Here is a 16,880-nt window from a genome sequence, read left to right as displayed (position 1 = left end):
TTAGACGGGGCTTGGAGACTAGCCACAGAGCGCTAAACTCAGCTCCTGCAGCCACGCAGAGCCGCGCTGGGGCTGTAATTAGCTCCAAGCACCACAGATTTCAGGCAAACAGAGTAAAAAGAGTGTTATTTCTCACCTGAGACGGGGTCATGCTCCGGGAAGGCAACCCAATCGGCGAGGCGCCCGGGAACTGAGGATGCCCGAGCTGTGCCGCCGTGTGGTAATTCCTCATGTCGCCGTACACAGACCGGTAATCGTGGAAGGAGCCGCTGGCCGGGTGCATGATCTGCACCCCGTGCGGAACCACCACGGGCTGCGTCAGGGGCAGCCCGGGCAGCTGGCTGCTGGCGGGGACGCTGAGCAGCCGCGGTTCGCTGTGAGGAGAATGTGCCATCTTGCCTTCGGAGGATTTCGGCGTCTCTTTTCCCGGCTGCGGGGTTTTACTGACGGGGGGAGTCTTCCCGGCCCCTTCGGGCGTTCGGGATTGTCTCGTTTCCGAGTGGTGCTCGCCCACGGCGGCCATGTGCGGGTGCATGATCATGCGCACGTCCCGGGGGACGTTGTACTGGTCCAGCCGGATGCTGGTGGGGTGCATGCGGTAATCGGGCTGCATCACCAGCACGTCGGACTGCACCGGGGCTGGCCCGCGGCACACCGTGGCGTGGTGGTAGTGCATCTCCTCCTCGGGAGCGTGCTGCGAAGACAGAGGAGGCATGACGATGTCTCGGATGGGAGCTGGCTGGGGCGTGCTGGATCGCTGGGGTTTGATCTCCATCTGGGGTTGCAGAGCGGCTCGGGGGGAGTGGAGAGCTTCGGGGCGGATGCCGTAAGGGATGCCGGAGAGAGGAGGGGTGTTCATCCTCACCTCGCCTTGGGACAGGTGGCCCAGGGACACAGTCTGCGTGACGCTGTGAGGGGGCATGATAACGGATTGCTCGGGGTGCATGCTGGAGATGTACTGCGGAACGGGGATCCCCGGCGCCAGCATCACCGGGGTGCTGCTGGATAAAGCCGGAGAGGAGGTACTGCCGGGGTGGCAGGTCCGGGGGAACGGCGACGGAGAGTGCCCGCTGGTGCGCGGCGAGTGCGGCTCCTGTTTGGTGACCCCCAAGTGGGAAATGGCCCGGTCGGTCGGGGTGCTGGGGCCCGAGCTGACGTGGTTTGCTTCCGAATGCATCTTCCCAGAGAGGGAAGGGTGGTGAGGGCTGACCCCGGGACTCAAGTTGGAGGGTTGCAGAGTCTTGGTCTCCACTTTGAGAGCAGCCGGATCGGACAGTTTTTTGTTCACAACCATCTGGTTGTGGACGAGTACGGGTGGAGTGTTTACAGTCTGCGTGAGGACTTTACCGGGCTGGGACGCCGGAGTCTGGACAGAAAGGTGGGACGAGTCAGACTTCTCCAGCACAGCGCGCTCCTGTTTAACGGAGGAGATGACGGGCGAAGTGTTGTACGGTTGTGTTCCTAGTACCAAAGAAGAATGGGTGGAAACAGTCCCGTAGCCCGCCGACGTCTGGGAGCCTTTCGGCGTCGGCTGAGACGGCGTGATGGGTTCCTGTTTAATCTGAGACTTGGATACTGACTGCTGAAACTCAATGTCGACGGCACTGGCAGGGGGGATCTGGCTGATCTTGGCACTAATTCGCTGAGGACCTTCTGTCTTCTGCCCCGAGTAACTCAGCAGCACGACGCCCTCCGAGGTGTTGACCCGCAGGCCTGGGCTGGACCCGGCCTCCACCGGGCTCTCCTCGATAATAGACATTGATCCCGGGTGAAACCTACTGTTATCATTTGTGCTTGACCTCTGCTTAAATTTCGACGAGGGGGCATTGACGAGACACGTCTGGGTCTGGGGAGCTTGTTTCACCAAGGTGATCCTCGGAGCCTCCTCCACATCCACGCTGTGGGGCATCCTGCTGATAACCGAAGTGGCCTTGGGAGCGATCACGGTGCTTATTTTTTCCTTCTCGCTGAACACCGGAGCTTCGGCCACCGGCGGATCCAAGGCGTTGGTGACGGGAACCGCCGCTTTCTCCTCCGAAACGGGTTTGATGGCCTCTATGGCGGGGTGGAGAGGTGCCTCCTCCAGACGAGGCGCGCTCACCGGCTCGGCGTGCGTCGTCGTCACGTGCGTGGACGTTATGCTCGTCGCCGAGACGTATTTGGGCTCCATGAGTATCTTCCTCAAAGTGCTGGAGTTGGTATCGATATCCGAGGCCTTTGTGTCTGGGGGGAGAGCGGGAGGCGGCGTGGAACGGGCGCGGGGTTCCTCGTGCCGCACCATCCACTCCGGCACCTTGGCAGCGCCTGAGTGAAGGGGGACGATGGTTGCGGGCACCGGGGTGGGCAGCTTGGCCGCTGCCACCGTGGGGATGGTGGGAAGGGCTGGATTTGGGGCGCTCGGCGGCGTGATGGGTGCATTCTCCATGGGCGACTGTATCTTGAAGCCGCTCTGAGCCCCCTCGTCGAGCGGAACCGGTGGGGTGGGCAGGTCCAGAGGAGCCGGAGCAGGAGTTTTTGGAGAGGTGCTGCTCTCAGCGACGGCTTCGTGCACAGCCACGATAACGTCGGCGGCTGCAGCCTTGCCGGTGTCAGAAGCGCTCGGCTCCGCGGGCGCCTGAGGAGCGTTTTTAGTTTGCTTTTCCTCCTTCAAGACTTCTTCAGGTTTCGCTTTAACTTCGCTGGCGGGGGGCGACTTGCTCTGCACCCTCTCCGGCTCGAAGGCGTTGACTTCAGCGACATCGCCCTTTCTCCCCGTGCTCCTTTTGCGCCTCTGCCGTGTGGTTTTCTGACGGCCCTTTTCTTTCCGAGCAACTTCAGCCTCCTGCAGGGTCTCGGCCTCCTGCGCGGAGTTGGAAGACTCGCTGAAGCTGACTTCGGCCTCTTTGCTCTCGGCCTCTACCACCGATGGGGCCGAGCTGGGAACCGCCTGCACCGCGGGCTCGACGGCAGCCTCGGTTTCCAGGATATTATTCACCGCCTGATCCGTCTCGGGCTCCATCTCCTCCCGAGGTGACGGTAACACCAAGGGCTCCGCGGGGATTTCAGCTTCTGATTCAGCCGGATACGTCGGGGGCGCAGGGAAGCTTTCCGTCTCCCCAGAAATATCATTGATGATGGAGCCGATGGCCGCCGCCAGCTCCGTTTCGCTTGCCTGATGCGTGGGTTTGTCTCCTTCCTCCTCCTGACGAACTTCAGGCACATCTGCCGTCGGCTCTTTGTAGGCGGCAATCGCTGGAGGAGTTTCGGTGAGTTTTGCAATATTCTCCACGGCCTGCTCGAGTTCAATCTGTTTTGCTAACTGGGCGGCTTCGGGGGACGGCTTTGGCTCCCGCACCACCTCTTTTTCCGTCTCTGGGAAGGAATCTTCTACCTCACTTTTAACAAAATGGGGTGGCAAGATGTCCTCTTTTGGGGGGCTTTTCATTTTGGCCGGTGACACTGCCACCGGCTCTGCCTCCTCCTCGGTGGGCCTCAAGGCACCTTTGACTTCATCCACGTTGAGGCGTATTTCCACGTTTTTGAGACACACGGATGCTTTATCTACAACGGTTTTGGTATTTTTGTACCTTCCTCTTTTGGATTTCGTAACCTTCTCCGGCACCGGCTTCTTCTCGATGATCTCAACCGTGGGGATTTCCAGCTGGTTCTTCTCCACATCCACTTCTTTCCTCTCGCGTTTCTGCTCACTGCCTGCTGGCTCTTTCTCGATGGGTTTTGTTTTATTGCCGTTGTCACCGACGTTCAATTCTTGACCGCTTCTTTCAGTGGCATCTTCAGATTCAGCCGATGTATCGGCTTTCGGGTCGTTCTTCCCTTTCTTCCCCTGTTGGCTGGTGGCACCTGACGAGTGACCGTGCGTGAGCTTCTGGGATCTAGGAGATCTCCAGCCTTCTGCGGGCTTAGGAGCTTCCACGGCATCTTTAGTTTCAGCCTCCTCCGCCTCTTGCTGGACCGGTTCTGTCTTTATGGGAGAGATGTCCTCCTCTGGCTTACGGCGGGTTTTCGGAGGTCTCCCCCTCCTCGGGGTCGTCGGAACGGTTGTCACCGTTTCCTGCGGTTCCTTTTCGCCTCTTTTCCTGGTGGATCTAGTGACCTCCACAGAGTCCTTCACGGGAGACGGTCCTTCATTGTCCCCTGTGGTAGCGTAGACCGACCTTACGTTTCTGCGCCTAGTCCGGCCTATTGGCAAGCTCGGCTCCACGTTTTCCGGCTCTGCGGCGGAACTGGGGGATTTCGCAGCGTTCCTCGAAACCTTCTCCGCCTCCACTTTCAACTCAGAAAGCTTCTGCGTCTCCCCACGAGGGGAGCTCGACCTTTTGAGTTTTTCGCGGTCAATTCTCTCGCTCTTCCTCGTGACGGGCTTTTCCGTCACGTTGGCCACAGCCGATTGCACGGGAGTCTTGGAGCGTTTGCTCTTGTAGGACTTTTTATCTTTTACAACCACCGGAGGTTCGACTTCCATATCGTTGTCGGAAACAGGCGGCAGGACCTCGGCAGCCGCCTCTGCTTTTTGACTCGTGGTAGCATCAGCGTTGGCAGATGGTGAAGGATTTTCTTCTTTAGGCTCAGCGGCCTCATCAGACTTTTGAATGAGCTTGGGCAGAGGTGGGACCAACGGGGCACCTTCAGGTTCTGGATCTACACTGATGTCCGGTTGGTCAAACAAAGCCCCGGGAGTAGGAGGTTTGGTGTCCAAGTATGAAGGATGCTCCGTTGTGACGGCATCTTCCTCCGGTGCCAGGGTTGTAGCGACAACTTCTTTAGTAGCTTCTACGACTGGCAGGGGTTCGGTTTGCTCAGGTGGTTCGATTTTGACTGGAGCAGCAAGTTCAGGAAAAGGTTTTTGTTCCTCTGCTGCAGAAGCAGGTTCCGATGGCTTTTCTTCTTTTACAGAAGCTGCTTCCACCACCACCTTCTCATTCGCTGCCTTCTCGGAAGCAACTGGAGCTGGTTCTTGCGGTAGGACGGTGACTGAAGAGGGACCGACCGCCGAGGAAGTTTTGTGTTCTGGTTCTTTACTATCAGGAACAGCTTCTGGGGTTTTTGGCCGGTTTTCTTTATCTTCCTGTTTTTCCGCTTCTTTCGGCTTCTGATCTTTCTCCTTTTCTTTCTGCTGCATTCGCGTCAGTTCGATAAATCTGCTGTGAAAGAGAACGACCGGTTCCTGCACCAGATCGGCCGCGCTGTTAGTGCCATCGGAGGAAGACTGTCTCCCGTACAACCTACCAGAAATAAAGTCCAGATCATCATCTTTTCTCTCTAAATGCTGCAGGCGCTTGGAGTCCTGTTCAAAGATTGAACTATGCAGAAACCGAGAAGCGAACAGTTCCTGCCTCTCTTGTTCCTCCTCTTTATGATCTTCTTTCTTATCGTCCAGTTTTCCACCTTCTGAATCAGTCCTGATCTTTTTCTTTTTCATATACCACGATGGAATAGGTCTGGGAGCCGAGTCAACCTTCTCTTTGTCTTTATTGTTTCTAAAACTAGCGAATCTTGAATCCCAGTCTAGAAAGGACCAGTTTTCTTCTCTGGACGAAGAGAGAGATTTAGCTCTTTCAAGCAAGGCCTTTGTGTCTGGTGTGATTGTCTTGTCCAACGCAAAGGAGTAAAATTTATTTCTCTCTAAGGAACTCGACAGTCTTTCCTCTCTTTCACGTAACTTCTCTTCTCTGTCCCTTAATAAAAAAGACAACCTGGAACTCTCTAGCAAAGATGAGGCCTTTGGGGAATGGGGTTTGTTTTCGCCGTCGTCATCCGAATCCGAAGGCACCTCGCCGGGCTCCAGGTCGCGGACGGAGCGCTTGCGGATGCTGTCTCTCTTGACGATGCTGCTGGGAAAGCTGATATCGACTCTGCCAGGCTCCGGCTTCACCTGCGGCTCCCACCTACTTGAGTCGTCTTCAGAACTCAGCACGGAGAGCTTTATTTTAGCCATTTCTGCCATCTGCTCCCTTCTGCTGGAATCGTAAGGATTAAACTTCAGCGAGTCCTCTCTCACAGTCATATTGGAGTATGAAAGACCCTTTTCTTCTATTTTAGGTGACTCTTTGGTTTCCTTTAGCGGCATTAGCCTCGGAGAATCGAGCGTGTCGTCGTCTTCATGGAAAGGGAAGTGTCTGATACTGGGGGAACAGGACGTTCTTTCCGAGTCCTCGCTCACCTGACGAGAACTTCGATAGTTCCTCTCTCTTTTAGTGCTGATTTCAAAGTCAAACTGGTCGGTCTTTTTCCTTTTGCTTGGTGGAGAGTCATCGGTGACATCCTGCGGAGGTTTTCCCACCTCGTGGACCAAGCTCCGTCTTTCATACTCATCCACATCTTTCTTCGGGCTGCCGAACTTCTCCGACTTCGCGATCTCCATTTCCAGCTGCTGTTTCAACCTGCGGCTTTGCTCCATTTGTTTCCTGTAGCTTTGCGTGTGATCGATGTCGATGCCAATTTTCTCCTCCGTATCAGCCAACTGAGGTTTCTCTTGGCCAAGTTTGTGGTCGGGTGTGTCTTCGGGAAGACCAGAGTAATTCTTCCTCGCGTCCTCTCTCTCCGTTCCTGGGTCGTCGAGGAGCTGGACTGGTTTATGCTGCGGTTTTACTGGGTTCAGCTTTTTAGAAGAGAGTTCCTGAACCTCCGCCGGTTCCTCGGCTGCCTCTATCAGCCTCGCCTGCAGATCCAGGGTGGGCCGCATGCCAATCCCACCCACGTTAAGAGTCTCCTGAATTTCTTTGGGACTAGTAACAGGAATAAGTCTTTCCAGTTTGAGTTTTTTAGATTCCCTTTTAAGCATCTCCTTCCTCGGGGGTTTTCTCTCCAATTCTCCTTCCCTTAGCATGGTCGCTTCTCTAGACGAAGCCGTCGCGTCGAGCTGCTTTTTCAAACCCATTCGCGCATCCTCCTCATCTTGGCTGCTTCTCTTTGCTTCCAGTTTTTGCCTGTCGGCCTTCAGATTTGCATCGGCAAAACGTCTTTTACGAGCCTCCAACTTGTCTAAATCTACCGCGTTGGCCCCCTCGGAAGGTTGCTCCGCCTTCAAGTGCTTTTTGGGTTTCAGTTTCCCCTCCTTATCCACCACTTCTACGTGACTGGCGAGGGCTTTCTCTTTTTGTACCTTGGTTCTGACAGGTTCCGGTTTGGACTGATCGGACTTGGTTTGCTCAGCCTGAGACGTCTGCGTTTTCTGCTCGAGAAGCGGGGATTTCATCGTGTCGTTATCAAGCTTTGCCCTCAGTTTCTCCAAAGCGGGCTGATCAATGACTTTCCCTTCCTTTTCCTTCACTCGGGTCAACACGACGCAGGGCATGAGCTCCAGGCGGTTTTTAGCTGTCCCTTCTTTGTCACCTCTCTCTTTGCCTTGTTTACTATTGCCCTTCAGTTTCTCAGGGCTGGGCTCTCTCTCGTTCTCCTGATCCGTTTCGGAAGACTGAGAGCTGGGCGAATGGATCTTTGCTTTTCGTTTTTGCTTATCGGTTTTCTCCTTTTCGAGCTTTTCCGGCTTCTCCTTTCTCACCAAGCGTTTCTCCTTGTCGACTCTCTCCTGTTCGAAAGCCCGCTCCTTCTCCGCTTTCTCGTTTTTTGCGTAGCGTTCCACGCGGGCTTTCTCCAGCTTGTCGTATCGCGGAGGAGACAGCGAGCTGCAGCTGCCGCTGCGATCCGACGACCTGCTGTAAATCCTCCTCTCCGAATCGCTCTGCAGCCTTTCCGATTGCGAGGGAGACGCTCCGGGGCTCTGCGGGCGCCTGGAGTGCGTCGGACTCTGGCTCCGTTCAATCGGCCTCCGCTCGTGGTCTCTGTCGCGATCGGATTCGAACCGTTCCCGCTCCCTCTCCCTCTCGCGCTGCCGGTAGCTGTACTCCCTGATGTCCTGCTCGTACGGGTCGCCTCTGTAATCCCGGTACTCGCGCGGGTCGTCGTAGTAGCGCGGGTCGTAGTAGTCGCCTTGGTAGGGATCCCACTCGGCGTAAAATTCTCTGCCCCGAGCCGGGTATTCTCGCCGAGGATCTTCAGGATACGTCCCCGGAGTGCGAACGGTCTCGTAGTAAGTACGATCAGGGGCATATTCGTAAGATCCTCTTCTTTCGTCTCTGCTAAATAGAAGAATAAACAGATTCGTTTTCCTTCTCCACCAACATAACCACATTCTATGTAGGGGAATACTTTTAAGATCGTTTCTTTAGACACGCATCAAGGCGACTGTACACAGCCACCTACAGAGGTTTAACAACAACGCATCGGTGCGCAGTGGATTAAATGCTTTGTTGGCTTATCAACTACCGTTGGTGGTTAATTAATCTGTCAAGTATCTTTTTACCGCCCTCACTGTTTCTTTTTGGCCAAATTCAAACATCGCATTAAATGAAGGTAAAACCTACATAACATCCACGGGCTGGGCTGGTGAAGACCAACCCATCTCATGAACCTGAAACCCACCTCTGAAAACATGAATCAGCTCAAAATTCAAGGTTGGAACTTCTCCATTATCGAGCAGTAAAGCGGTAATGAGATTTCTTTAAAAATCCTAAACCCCGTAAGCGATCATTTAATTCCAAAATTGGCTCTTTTGCTGCATTCGACGTGCTGACGTTGCCTATTTACAGAGCCAGTCAACAACACCCATCGGGTTGTTTCTGAGAGCAGGTGAATTCGTGGGAAGCACTCGGCAAAATAAGTCAGGCAATTAGTGTTATTATCTCAACACCTCCAAATGGCAAAAATGAGCCATGGCAGCGGGGGGCACAGAGCGCCAGTTCCCCACCATTACAGACTGTTCTGCACACTCTGTTTCACTGATGTTTATTTGGCTTCACAATTGATGGTTTCTGCTAAAAGCTGACAGGTTTCACGTCTTAAGAAATGGTCAAAAATGAACCAGAACGCCAAGAAACAAAACACGGAAGACAAAAAGCTCATTCTGCAAGCAAAGTGGGGAATTGTGGAAGGTGGCTGTGAAGTAATAAAAATTAATCACAGGTTTTGTGTGTGGTTTGTTTCCTTTGGGTCCTTTTTAGACTGGCTACAAGTACAACCGGAGAGGAGCCGGTTAGTGCAGATCTCAGCGTCACTGCGAGGGACCGTGAGGAGGACCAGACGATGCAGGATTACAGGACTCACTGCAGAGCTCGCTCAATCACTCCGTGATTCATTATTCCTGAGCATCTCGTAATGACTATGTGAGCGGAATGACAGAAAGGGAAAAACAAGACTAACGCGTACTTGAGTATCACGCTGCTCCAGAAATCAGCGTTCTACTCGGAGTTATTTGCAGGAGACAAGCCCAGCTGACTCCCGCGCGTTAAAAGACATCCAGTAATGCGTTTCTCTTTTCTACATTTTCAGAGGGAATTATTACTGACAGCTTGCTGGCACATCACATCTGGCAAGGACCGAGGAACGCATACATTGCTTTTTCCCTTATGCAAATCCTGATTGCCAATTTCCAAACCCTCCTCTCGCTTCGAAATCTGGCAATTTCGCATATATGCAAGACCAATCTATTTTCCATTGGGTTTGTCTCGCTCATAAGTACAATCAGTGTCACACTGGGCTTATTCACAGCTAGACCAGAAGGTGGAAGCCCAAATTTTCCTCTCTGCTCAACAGATGAGCGGCAGTGGTTTATCAGACCATATATACACACCTGTTAATATATACATTTCTCTTGAGGGTATGGGGAGGCATTACAGATAAACTGTAAGAAATGATGAACAACTTGCAGCTGTGTCCTGGTGACCCATCACTGTAACCGGATACTGAATGTATAGATCACGCCCAGAGCCGAAACCTGCACCTAAGGATGAACTTCAGTAACTGGCGACACTTCAGATGTGTGATCTGCAGTTAGATTTGTCTTAAAAATATATATATTGAAAGGTAAAAGGCATTAAAAATAGGCCAAAACGTCGTTAATAAAACTTGGAAAATAAAGATGAAGTTGCGAGGAACAAAACCAAGTGTGTGTTTAATAATTACGGCCTGAAGAAAGTTTATTTGCACTGAAGATGATGCTGGAAAAGTAAAAAGCTGTACTAAAGGTATTGACACTTGCCTCCTTTCCGCCAGCATTTCATAAAAGTCTCTGATATCTTGACCCGTTTTCTCCATGGAATGATAAAACGCCAACTGACTTTCTCGATTTGCGAAGTCCACCTGAAAAACGAAGGGTAAATCACGTTCAGGGAGAGAAACATCCCATTTTGACAACATTTCACTGCCTGCTGCAGCCTGAGGATGGGAGCAGAACTGAAAATGGGGGTGATGATATTAAATACTTCTCAGGACTGGCCCTACACATCCCTTTTTCTCTTAACTCAATGCAGCTGCGTGGACTGTAGAACCATCTCCTTACCGGGTGATGTTGGAGCTGCCAGACCAGAGACTCCTGTTCAGTAAAGCAGCAGGAAAAATACACATTATTATCGTGGTATTGATGTTTTTAATACTATGACTCCAATTACAGTTCCAAAGTCCCTTTCACCTCCGTGCAGCGCTACAGCAGGTCAGTATTATCAATCTAGTTCAGACTCCACATTACTTGCCCTGGGGTTATACAGGACGGCAACAGCAGGGATGGGAAGGGAACCAAAGTCTCCTGAATTGCTGCTCCTTGTTCTAACTCCTCAAAGAGTTGACGTTTTCTAGCCAAGGGGGACAATATTAAGAAGCTAATGGCATAGCTGATGCAAAAAATAAGGATTAGAATGGATTTAATCAAGCGTATGCCACATAATGCAATTTGTTTAACATTCTAGTTCCTTCTTACAAACACAAGCTATGACGTTTTTAAACGACCACAGGTTTTATGGCATTGAAGGGTTGCTTATATCCAACCACCGTGCTCAGAAGCAACAGTATAGCCAACTCTGGACCCCAAGGGGTGTGAAGCTGCAAGGTTAATACAGCAGATCATGCTTGAAATCATCACCCGCTCTTTAGGAGAGAAGAAAAGAGGAGGAAGATAATTCAGAGGGTTGGTTGGCACCTCATGTCCCCATTTAGCGGGACAGTCATTAACAGGTATTACCACATTCGCCCAAATCCAAGACATCCCTCTAAATGTTAAGTGTTGCTGCCGGAAAAACTAGTTTCTATCTTTAAGTAGTGTTTTAATTGTTATTTTTTTCATTAGCAGATTGTCTCGGCCGGGTTGAGCACCTGGAAAGGCAGCGATGTGTTATCCCGGAGGAACTCGAACCCTCCGATCCCACTTTTCTAACACCAAATAGACAAAAGTTTGCCTTGGATTAGAGTAAATGAGGCGGTTACACTGACACCAACACTCAGGAGCTTAGAGAGACAAGTTCAGCGAAACAAACGGCTGGAAAATGCTGGAAAAAGGCTTGATAAGTAACGGTTCAAGACACCCTAACATCTTGATAAGCCGAGTATAAAATAAACAATTTAAGCCTTTGATATCTGGGACGCAGATGTCCCGCTAAGTATCTCCTTTTCAAATGGCAGGTTTGAGGGGTAGGGCCTAAATACAATTGTTTTGGTTTGGTTTGGAGGTCATTCTGCACACCTTAATTTTATTCCCACCGATTTTCCTCCCCTTGGTCTCTTTTACAGCTGCTTGTGCATATTCAATCTCATTGTAGAGAACCAGGGCCATGCCTTTTAAGCGGTCAAACACCACCTGTAAAAAACAAAAAAACAAAACAAAAACCAAATAAGAGCCTCATCCACAGGACTTAACGTCAGTCCCAACAAAATCCGAAGTCATGAGGATACCAGGGAGAAAATAATTTTGAGCAAGGCTTTTCCGATGAGGCGTATTGTAACCAAGAGACAATCAGAGGACACGGGACTGCTTGCAGTTGTGGATATTGTGGCTTGAGGTATATTATGCCTTTATTTTGTTTTTCTGTATTTTACTTTTATTCTTTCATAATGGAGTTTTGGAGTTTGTTAACTTTGATTTTTGGAAAAATTTCCAATGTGTTTTAGGGGGGAAAAAAGGTAAAGGGAACATTTAATCCCCAAATGGAAACGGTTTTGGTTATCACAGCCTGCAGTACCACTGGTCAGCTGCTAAACGCCCAATTGCCAAATATTACCTTCCTTTAGCACTATTATTATTCAAGCAACAACAGCTACAATAAAGAACGTCAAAGCTGCAACACAAACCCACAAAGATCCTTGAAGGAGGCAAGACCCTGATCCTGTGAAGATTTATACACGTTGCTTAATTTTAAGCACATCAATGTCCAACAGAAACACGCGGGACAACTCACGTGCTTCATTTTAAGCACATGTGTAAATCAGGGGTGCGGAGCCGCAGCGGGGCAGGTAACACGCTCCCACTGCCTAACGCGCGTCTCTTGCACCATCGTTGACTTCTTATCTTGTTTTCGTGTACTTTTGTCATCAGCATGACCATCCTAACGGCTTTTAAAAGTCTTTTTTGGTCTGATGAAAAAATATGTATATCTAATGACGTAATTAGCACGCATGAGTGTAACTACGTCATTAGACTGCTGTTTCTTCAATGTTAAGCTTGCTAAAGAAATTTTGTTGGGGAGAGACTGCACAAGAGCAACAAATGGCTTCCCAATACTTGTTATCTCGGCTCATTCAAAACAACTTTAGTGTTTTGTTTTGAAGCGACTACGTACGGGATGGACAGGATGCAAAGCTACAGAGCCCAAATGACACCCCAGAGAGAATTTCTCCACCTGAGCTACAAAGCCCTGGACAGTGGGGGTTGAAAGGACAGGATGGGAAGAAAGGAAGACGAGTAACGGCTTCAAACCCCGCGCCGGCGTCTCCCACCTACCTTCACCACGGGCCCGTATCGGCAGAAATGACGAGTTAAATACTGATCCGTAACGTTTGAGGAGAGCCCGTCTAACCAGACGCAGTTTGTGGGCATGCTCTTCCCAAAGCCCAGCTGGACACAAAAGGGCAAAACTTCCGTCAGTACGATTCGCAGGCGTTAAACTAACCGAGCAGAGCGCGCCTAATTAACGAGTTATTAGAAGCAAGCTAGTCATTTGTACGGGTTTTCTAAAATTAGCATCTCACGCAGGTGCAAGCGAGACAAGAATCAAATGGTAATTAATGAAAATAATTCTGCTGGCTTAAACAAATAGAGTGTTTGACAACATTTGTTTCTTCTATGATTTGAATGCTTCTGAAAAGTGACAGGTTGACAGCTCTGGGGACTGACGGGCTGTTTTTCAGCGGTACCGGTACAGCTTCCCAGCCTTGGGAAGCCAGACACGGCCCCTGGAGGCCAGAGAATGTCCGTATCCAAATCTACTCAATGCTGAGACAGCCGACAAAAACGCCGATTAACCCCAATTATGGTGGTTGAAAGCACTGAGCTCTAATCTGACTTATTCATTAAAAAGCATCTTACTACCATAAACTACACAGAACACCCCACAGTACAGTCTACGGGAGGGTTTCTTTACCTTGAGCCGGTTATTTCCAAGATATTCCCCATCCATCTTCTTAATTGCTTTACACACACTGGCAATGTCACAGTACTGCAGGAACGCATACTGAGGAACACCGTTCACCTTCTTAATGTCGATATCCTGGGGAAAAAACACAAACCAGAACAATCGGAGTCAGCAACAGGCCGAAAAGGACATTCAACAGCGTCGATGAGATCTAAGCGGGGTGGTTTGAGAGACACGTGGCACAGCAAGCATTCTCTAATTAATATTTTCTTCAGAGAGAGGATTTAAACAATAGTAGGCAGTTAAAAACTCCACTGTTGAGCTGTATCTCGTTCAACGGCAAACCCAAATCCTCACTGATGTACGGAAAGCTCTTTGTAATGCGGATTTAAAACGTCACCCTGACCTGATCAACAAACAGTAGCTTCAGTTTGTTAATATTATGTCAAGAAGAGACAACTCGGAATCAAATACAGATTAATTTTTGCTCGCTAAGGCTCAAGAGAAAACAACCTGCTCCAATCCTCATGTCTGAGTCAAGAGACAAGGGGGTTTCTTTTCCAAATAAGCACGATTCATCCTGTTCCTAGAAGCGCAAAGGGACGCTGGACTTGTCTCGTGAACCAACTTGGCACCGATGCGGCAAAGGCAAAAAGGATCCTCAACGCCTCCCGCTGCTGGTGTCTGATCCCGAGCCACACAGGCCCTTTCGAAAGGAAGCGCAGTCACGAGGACGCCTAAGAAAGGCTGATTTTAATCGATTTTCTAAACCCAGCAATCTTGGCGGTTACATTTGGTTAACATTCAAGCTCAGCACTAGTACTGGCAAACGTACCGAAAGCCTCTGAACAAACTCATGATATTATGATTCATTCCGAGCTGAAAATAGAAGGTGGAGTGTTTCGGTTTATTTGTTTAAATAGCGCAAGTTTCCTTTGCGAGCTCCGTGCCAACGCCAGCACACGCGTCTAAGCACAACCGTTCCAACTTCCAGGACAGACTCATTTCATGGTTAATGAATGTAGGGACAGGGCAGCAGTTTGATACGGTCTCACTCAAGAGCCCTTTATCTGGGAAAACAGGAGTTAAACAGGGAGATTTACACAACTATTGGACTTGTATAGCCCTGGCCTAACGATTTAAGCAGAATCTAAGAGTCAGAAGCAGCGCTGTTACAACCGTGGCAAATTCTACTTGACCACTCACCCTGGGCAAGCAATTCCTTCTGACAGGCAAATAAAATATCATTACTTTGCTCGTTATCCACCAGAAAGGGTATAAAGCTGGTCCCTTTTGCACCTGAGCTTGTAAGTTTTCATGGAAACTGTGCAAGGCAGCACTGACCGATTAATAACGCTGACAGGACAGCACTATTTCACAGAAAAGCCAATTTACAAGACATGGCACTACTACTGATAAGCATCTTTATCGGGACGGCTCCGCTGCTCTAACATTAGGAAAAGGTTTAAGCCACAGACACTGTGTGAATTCATAAATCAGTGTTGGTGTCACGGACAGAGTGGAGGCTGGATGCACAAGGGCTGCCAGACATCATAAAATGTACATTTTATATCTGTCCAGATCGTATATGGAAGCACGTATCCCTTTCTTTCGAGGGGAGAAGGACATATGGGGTTCCTGGTATCTGTGACTGATATAACGGTTATGAAACCATTTCAGAGCAGAATGAATAAGGTACAGCCTGTTTATTAGCAGCCACAGGTACCAGTGACTCCATAAACTATCGGCACCGAAGACCAGATTAAATTCAGAGAGTTACTTTACTTTTCTGGAAAATGGATGGAAAATGACACGAGGAGAGAAGGGGATGATGGCTGCTGTCTCTCTCAGAAAACCCAAATCCTATGTCTGTTATCACTAATCCAGACACTCTGCGCCTCTTCAGCCCTGGTGTCGGGGCACAGGCTGTGACAGCTGATGGCAAAGAAACCCTTTTGTTTCAGAAATCAGCCTCATAGATTCAACATGATGATAACACCAGGCGTATTTACCTAGTTTGGCTTTTCTGCAGACACGATTTACCAGCGCTCGTAGCATTTTACAGGTCTGTACAGAAAGAACAGGCAGCGACACCCTACACAGAACAGAATTCACGTACCACTATTCCACCGAAGCGCTGAAAGATGTTGCGAAGGTCGTGGTAGGTTGTTGTTTTCTCCAGGTTGCCGATGAAGAGGGTTCTTGTTGCTTTTGGGTGAAACTCGTCTATCCTTTCATCCAAAGGACGAAATTCATTCTCACTTTCTGTTTCTAGAAGCAAAAGAGGGCAAGAAATTCATAATTCAGGGAGGTGTTTTTCATGTGGGTTTGGTTCATGCTGATTTGTTTGTTCAAATCTACTTCCTGACGAGCAGACACGATCTGAATGAGAGTAAGCGACGTCTTTGACAAAAAATACGCAGTGCTACACTTGTGAACCGTGTTATCTACGTGGAGTTTGAATCTCTGCCATCACACCACCGGGTGAGTGCTGAGGAACCTGAGCATCCTCAGGCGAAAGGCAGCGGCATTCTCCAGAAATTTACTCTTTTAACGAGTATTAATGTCTGAATGCATGAATTCAAATAAGGCTTCACTGTAGTTGGGGAACAGAAGTTTGTTTTCACACATCGGTTTTTTGAACAAGCAACTCAAGTACAGACTGACAACCATGCGCTCGACGCCCTGGTTTTCTCTGGTCGGTCATTCAGGCTGTGCTGCCTTAGCCTCAAAAACGCAGCCGTCGTTAGCGGTTTTAATTAAAAGCAGAAAAAAAACAGCCTGTGAGGACTCAGTGCTCCGCTCAGACCACCCACTGGCTGCTGCTCTGCTGAGACACGGAAGACAAGACGTTTCTTCCCGCAGATCCCACCACTGGGGAGGACGGCAGGTCTCTGAGGTTTCGAGGCCGGATCTCACCCTGTTTGACCTAAGAGCATCCACTCCTCTTGCTCTGCAATTTATTCTTGGTGTATTTCCCAGTTTCTTTACAACATTTCCCTGCAGAAAGGCAGTTCTAACATTTCCTGCTCCTGTGCCACCCATCGATACACCCAGAGCGGCCACGTGGTCATTACAAGAAGTACATGGAGCTTACCTGGTCCTATCCAGGCCGTGACTTCGATCTGCATGCCAAAGAAAAGTTTTCCTTTCGAGGCATTTAGTGCTTTTTCCTGGTCCTCCTGCTGGCGGAAGAACACCAGGCCATACCGCTCCTCAGAAGCCCCGTGAATCTGCACCGACGTCACCTTCCCGTACTTCTTGAACTCATGGAAAAGTCCATCCTTAAGGCTTGTATCTAAACCAACAAATAAACGTTAGTACCAGATATACAATTGTTTTATCAATTTAATAGCGGCATAGAAGGCGTAAGAAGAAATCCGATTTGCCTTCTGAAATGTGACTTCATGCAGTTTAACCTGAATCTCAGTGTCCATGGGGGAGCCTTGTAAATTCTGAATGTTAATTCTGACCGTGTCAAAAGCT

At 49.8% G+C, this 16,880-nt stretch overlaps 1 protein-coding gene across 8 annotated transcripts in view; it reads right to left on the bottom strand.

Moving 5' to 3' along the window:
• The window catches only part of SPEN (spen family transcriptional repressor), a 66,391-nt gene that overhangs the window by 6,052 nt on the left and 43,459 nt on the right, over positions 1 to 16,880 (bottom strand). For 3 of the 8 annotated variants that reach the window (XM_082069744.1, XM_082069746.1, XM_082069749.1), the window contains 7 exons: positions 16,492 to 16,692; positions 15,514 to 15,665; positions 13,404 to 13,529; positions 12,764 to 12,877; positions 11,510 to 11,623; positions 10,037 to 10,137; positions 137 to 8,078 (listed from right to left, as the gene is read on the bottom strand). In XM_082069744.1, coding sequence (XP_081925870.1) covers positions 137 to 8,078; positions 10,037 to 10,137; positions 11,510 to 11,623; positions 12,764 to 12,877; positions 13,404 to 13,529; positions 15,514 to 15,665; positions 16,492 to 16,692 — 8,750 coding nt within the window. Of the gene's footprint in view, positions 1 to 136; positions 8,079 to 9,628; positions 9,979 to 10,036; positions 10,138 to 11,509; positions 11,624 to 12,763; positions 12,878 to 13,403; positions 13,530 to 15,513; positions 15,666 to 16,491; positions 16,693 to 16,880 lie in introns of those variants that run through there. The other 5 variants (XM_082069745.1, XM_082069747.1, XM_082069748.1 and 2 more) reach the window with 5 other exon arrangements.

The sequence above is a fragment of the Streptopelia decaocto genome (assembly GCF_964273445.1).
Source record: "Streptopelia decaocto genome assembly, chromosome: 20".
NCBI lineage: Eukaryota > Metazoa > Chordata > Aves > Columbiformes > Columbidae > Streptopelia > Streptopelia decaocto.
Note: the sequence above shows the minus strand (reverse complement) of the source record. Positions and strands in the feature narration are given on the sequence as shown.